The following is a 5,904-nucleotide window of genomic DNA, read 5'->3' as shown; positions in this document are numbered from 1 at the left end:
TTTTTTTTTTTTTTTTTTTTTACACTTTTTTTTTAATTTTTTTTTTTTAAATGTAAGCACGATAAAATACCTAATGGCATCTGTAGACAGCATAAGGATCAGAACAGTGAATTATGAAGAAACTGAAAGAACAATCAGACCAGCTAGGGTCTGATTCCACCACAGATGTCTGAAACAGACTTTAAAATGGAGCAGTCCAAGAACTCATTCCACTTAATCCATCAACTGGAAGTGTAGGATATGATTTGCTCAAAATAAAACTCCTCTGGGAGCAAGTCAAGACCAAACAGCCATGTTTCAAAATCAGCTAGCAAAAGTTATGAAAACAGTAAAGATTAAGTCACTGAGTTAGCAAGTATGTGTCTGACTGTAAGTATAACTAGCCAACGAAAGGTTACTGAAGGCTGTGCAGATTCTCCATCCCTGGCTTTCATTAAATCAATATTTTATTTCTCTAATAAAAATATTGTTCCATCTCAAACAGGAAATGATTCAGAAAATAAACCCCTACTTTCTTGTTGCAGACATCATGCTAAACAATCACAATAGTTCTGTTCCATTTGGGAACCAAAACATCACATTCCCAGCAAACCTACCAACCCTTCTAACTTGTGGTCAGCTGTTTCATCATCCTTCCCCCTGTTATCCTAAAATCTGTCTTAATGTTTCGTTCCTCAGCTCAGTGGTGATGATTCACCAGGAGGTTCTCTGAGCTTGGTGCTAGCTGCCTCACAGTAGTGCTACTTCTGCATCTACAACAAGACCCCACCAGCACCTACCTGAAGGATCTGCTGCTCCAGCTGCGAGTTGCCTTTGCACAGGTTCATTATGTGCTGCAACAGTAGCTTCGTACTCTCTGTTTTCCCTGCACCGCTCTCTCCGCTGCAAAGAAGTGAGGAAATTCCAGTTGCCATAAAGTACAATTGCTCTGACCCTCATGTCTTAATGTCCTATTGCTTGAGCATGCAATCCAGCAGTTTTACACCTTTTTCAGCTGTAACAGTGGGTTCCACAGTGTACTGATTTCTGCCCGGAGGAGTTTTTCCCCATTTACCAGGAAGTACAGAAATATTTCATGATGTCATTACTGGATGGGACACATAGAAGAGTTCACTTGATCTGCTTCTTAATGATCTGTTAATACTTAACAATCCCCCTCAGAAGTGTTCTGATTCACCAACTGCCTCATATATGCTGTGGTCAACAGATTCCTGCTTCTACGGACTATTTGCCCCATCTCACATCCAGAAGTGAGCAATTGATCTTGTGATACTGCTGCAATCTCAAATCTCAGGCTCTTTACATGCTTCAGCTGGTTAATAATGCTGGCCTATAGCTGCAGAGCTGCCGTCACACCTACAGCAGCAATGCTGCACGTCATTTTGGCATCGCACAGACTCAGCACTCCACCTCCAAGTCAAATAAGTAGCACTCAGAAAGCACAGCTTCCCGACCTACGGGAGAGGGAATGCTCAGTCAAGGACACATTGCCTCACCGACCAACAGCATCACACTGGCACACAACTCCAGCATCTGCATAGTAAAATAAAAATGCAGGAAACGATGCAGGTATATGTGAGGGCTGGTCTCTGTTTACACACCTGACCTTTGAGCATCAGGTGTGGCTTTGCTGCTTCGCAACTTCCAGTAACTCCGTGCTTGCACCTGGCACAGGCTGCTAAATACCTCAAGCTCTAAGATGAATACCTGATCCCAAGCATGTATTGAGCCATCATCACCTGAATATGGGAAACCAAAACAAGACCATATGCTATCCAGCACTCCTGCCACACAGATAAGATGATCTCTGATTGTCATAGAATAGTTTGGGTTGGAAGGTACCTTTAAGATCACCTAGTTCCAAACCCCTACAATAGGCAGGGACACTTCCCTCTGGATCAGGTTGCCCACAGCCCCATCCAGCCTGAATTTGAATACCTCCATGGAAGAGACACCCACAACCTCTGCACAACCTGTTCCAATGTCTCATCACATTCACAGTAAAGAATTTCTTCCTAATATCTAATCTAAATCCACCCTCCTCCAGATTAAAGCCATTTCCCCTTATCCTGTTGCTAGATCCCTTAGCAGAAGTCCCCCCCCACTTTCTCGTAGAGCCCTTTCAGGTACTGGAAGGCTGCTATGAGGTCCCCCTGGAGCCTTCTCTTCTCCCCCGGCTCTCTCAGCCTGTCCCATAGTGGAAGTGCCCCAGCCCTCTGATCATCTTTGTGGTCCTCCTCTGGACCTGCTCCAACAACTCCACATCCCTCATGTTAGGGGCTACAGAACTGGACACAGTTCTTGGAGACTTCCTTCCTCCACGGAAGCACTGTCATTCAGCACTCCCCCAGGTCAAGCTGACCCTTATGTTCTTAAACAAGGGCAACAGCTCTGCCAAGTCCTGCAAGCTCACTCTCCAGCTGTGGGTATGTAACTGCCCCAGGCTGTGAAGAAAAGCAAAGTCATCTCCAGGAGACCCATGTGCTGTTCCACAGCATACTGAGGCTGTGACTAATGCCAGCTAATCTCAGCCAGCGGAATCTGCAGCTCAAGAAAACTTGATTGCAACGAACTTTTGTCACCCAGGGGGCAGCTGCTGTGTTCAACATCAGTTGTAACCTCCGAAATAAGTCATCCAGATCTCCCAGAATAAGCTGAAGCGAACAAAAAGAGACCAGAAAGAGCAGGAAGGCAATGTGTGTATCCTAGAGAAAAGTACACGGGTTCATGCCTTGCTAGACGTGGGCAACTGCAATGCAGAAGCAACACAAGCACAAGGAATAGAAGAACGTGGTGCATCGCTACACTGTTCTGATAAACTCCGGTGTAACAAGAGTGACATCAACCTCCACACCCAAAGCTTTGCTCAAAGTAGGTAATCTTGCTATTGAGTGTTTTACCACTTGCAGATAGTAAAACCATGAACTTCCTGTTACAACAACATACTTAACAGGATTGCAAGGTGCATGACAGTTGCTTGAGCTGTCATTTCTGAGACCACAAACCGCTCTCAGAAAATAACAAGACCACTGCCTTACTGGGAAACACCTACAGGTCACTCATTTTGTCTTCTACCTCCTTAGACAAATCCTGTGACTTTTCTCAAATCCTAAGAACTCCACCAGCAGCACCTTTCCCACCTGCAGACTCACAGCCACCACATCCTTCTGCTTCATAAGAGCACTTCAATGTACTGTTGGCCTGCAGACTGTTGAAATGAGCAGGGCTGAAACCTGAGGTCTGTTCCAAGTTCCAACTGCAAAACCCAGTAATGATTCAGTAAGTCATTTCCATGCAACGTAGCATGAAAATGATCAGAATACTCACATAAAGAAGAAAACACTAAATTAAGCAGCTGGCAACTAACATATCAACCCAAAAGACACTTAAAGCCTCTACAATCATCAAAACAGAAAGTTATCTGGTGATTAAAGGCTTCTTCTGCTAGTCAATACTGTCAGAGACTTTCTCTGCTAGATGATGCAATCTGCTGCTCTGAAGATGAGAAACAATAATGACATAATGGAGGGAAATACTCATGGTATTGGATCACAGTCTTGTGATACAGGAACTCATTTCTCTCCTGTTCCACAGAATTCTCACAACAATACAGAATCACAGAATTGTTTCAGTTGGATAGGACCCTTAAAGGTCACCTGGCTCAACTCCCCTGCAGTGAACAGGGCCGCCCACAGCTCCATCAGGTGCTCAGAGCCCCTCCATCCTGACCTTGGGTGGGTCCAGGGATGCGGCATCCACCATTCTCTCGGGACAATCTGTGCCAGTGCCCCATCACCCTAAATGTAAAAATCTTCCTTATATCCAACATAAATCTCCCTTCTTTCAGTTTGAAGCCATTTCTCCTTGTCTTTTCACTTTCTCTTCTGTAGCTCCCCTGTAGACACAGACAGGCCGCCCTCAGGTCTCGCTCAGCCTCCTCTTGCCCAGGCTGCACAGCCCCAGCTCTCAGCCCGTCCTCACAGGGAGCTGCTCCATCCTGACCATTCGTGCGGCCCTCCTCTGGACGCTCTCCAGCAGGCCCCCGTCTCTGCTGTGCTGAGCACTCCAGCTGTGGACGCAGCGCTCCAGGTGCGGTGTCACAGCGCAGAGCAGAGGGGCAGGATCCCCTCCCTCGCCCCGCTGGCCGCGCTGCTTCGGATGCAGCTCGGGATGTGCTTTGATTTTAAGATTTTTCCTGACTAGATTTTCTTACAGCAAAGAAACTCCTTCTCTTCCCTTTCCTCTTTGGTTACTTAGGGAGATGATAGAATAATAGAAAGGTGTAAACTAAAAATTAACTTCAAGGTCAACCAGTTTCCTCTCCCTGCTGTGGGCTGGTTGCTCCCATCAGCTCAGGTACCCAGGGCTCCATCCAGCTGAGCCTTGAGCACCTCTAGGGATGGAGCGCCTACAAAAATAGGTCCACTCCATCTCTCCTATGAAGTCAGGCTGAGAGAGCTGAGCCTGTTCAGTCTGCAGAAGAGAAGTCTCTGGGGAGACATCATTTCAGCCTTCCAATATTTAAAGGGACAATATAGGTAGGAGACAAATCAGCTTTTTACATGGGTAGATAAACAAGAGGATGTGGGGAAATGGTTTTAAACTAAAGGAAGGGAGATTTAGATTAGATGTCAGGGGGAAGTTTTTCAGTGAAATGGCAATCAGAGAGCTGTGGTGCCCCATCCCTGGAGGTGCTCAAAGCCATGCTTGATGGGGCCCTGGGCAGCCTGGTCTGCTGTTTGATTTAATGGATGGCAGCCCTGCCTGTGGGAGAAGGGAGGAACTTGATGATATTCGAGGTCCCTTCCAACACAAGCCATTTTATAATTGCATGATTTATAAGATTCAATACACAAATTACAGTGGAAGATGTTTTGCCAAAGAAAAGCAATGTGCAGAGTGAGTTAACCTTTCCAGCACTACAACCCAACAGAAGCAACCCTGCTAGACTCCACACAGTTGTGCTACCATCAAAGGCTGGCTAGCGACCACATGAAACCCAACCTCTTTCACAACACCTCTCTCTTCACCATCTGTCTGCTAATCTTGCTGGAATGCAGCCAACGAAGCTGGGTTTGGACCCACCAGAAGCGTGGATACGTGAAGGTCTGATAGGGAGAACGCCGTGCCCTCGAGGCACCTCACCTGATGACGATGCACTGGCTCTGCGGCCGGGCGCCGCGGCGACCCAGCATGGCTTGGTAAGCACGGTCGGCCACGGCGAAGATGTGCGGAGGCAGCGTGCCCTTCTCATGGCACCGGTACTGCTCGGAGACCTGAAGGGTGAGACGGCCCTTGAGGACGGGCTGGGGGACACGGCACCAGCACTCGCTGCTGCTTGGGCTGCCCGAGCGCGACACTCACCTCTCTCCCGTAGAGCTGCAGGGGCTGGAAGGGGTTCACAGCGATGAGGATGTCCCCCACGTCGGTCTGGAGGCGGTGAGGGGAGAGCGGTGAGGGGGGAGAGCCGGGAAGGGGGAGAGCCGGGAAGGGGGAGAGCCGAGCCCCGCGCGCACACTCACGTAGATCTGCTGCCGCAGGAAGCGGTCCCGCAGCGCGCCCAGCAGCGACGCCTCGTCCAGCTCCGCCAGTGCCGCCAGGTCCCCCGCCACCCCGACTCCGCGCTGCTTCCCCGGCGGCCCCATGCCGTCCGCTCCCGACCCGGCCCGCCGCCCGGCCCGCCTCGCCGCAGCCCCGCCCCGGGACCGCCCGTCGAGGCGGAGCTCGGTTTGAATGTGGAGCGGCGGCCGCGGGGCCGGAGCAGGTAACGGGCGGCGGTGCCACCGGAGGAGGGGAATGCCGACGGGCGGCGGTGCGGTGCGGTGCGGTGCGGTGCGGTGCGAGCCACGCTCCCCTCCCTTGCCTTGCCTTGCCTTGCCTTGCCTTGCCTTGCCTTGCCTTGCC

The 5,904-nt window shown here is 49.7% G+C and overlaps 2 protein-coding genes across 4 annotated transcripts in view; one reads left to right on the top strand and one right to left on the bottom strand.

The window, feature by feature from the left end:
• The window catches only part of LOC122164198 (myosin-IIIb-like), a 27,012-nt gene extending 21,367 nt beyond the window's left edge, over positions 1–5,645 (bottom strand). Inside the window, exons 1-4 of the mRNA XM_042826007.1 lie at positions 5,523–5,645; positions 5,365–5,430; positions 5,146–5,276; positions 780–882 (exon numbers count right to left, since the gene is read on the bottom strand). Coding sequence (XP_042681941.1) covers positions 780–882; positions 5,146–5,276; positions 5,365–5,430; positions 5,523–5,645 — 423 coding nt within the window. The remainder of the gene's footprint in view (positions 1–779; positions 883–5,145; positions 5,277–5,364; positions 5,431–5,522) is intronic.
• Positions 5,646–5,733: 88 nt separating this feature from the next.
• Positions 5,734–5,904, top strand: part of ARHGEF39 (Rho guanine nucleotide exchange factor 39) — a 13,888-nt gene continuing 13,717 nt past the window's right edge. Inside the window, exon 1 of one of the 3 annotated variants that reach the window (XM_042825712.1) lies at positions 5,734–5,764. The gene's annotated coding sequence lies outside the window, so the exon portion shown is untranslated. The other 2 variants (XM_042825713.1, XM_042825710.1) reach the window with 2 other exon arrangements.

This window comes from Centrocercus urophasianus, unplaced genomic scaffold, assembly GCF_019232065.1.
Source record: "Centrocercus urophasianus isolate 14NV4802_14NV808 unplaced genomic scaffold, USGS_Curo_1.0 seq_25, whole genome shotgun sequence".
Classification (NCBI taxonomy): domain Eukaryota; kingdom Metazoa; phylum Chordata; class Aves; order Galliformes; family Phasianidae; genus Centrocercus; species Centrocercus urophasianus.
This window is presented reverse-complemented; position numbering and strand designations above follow the sequence as displayed.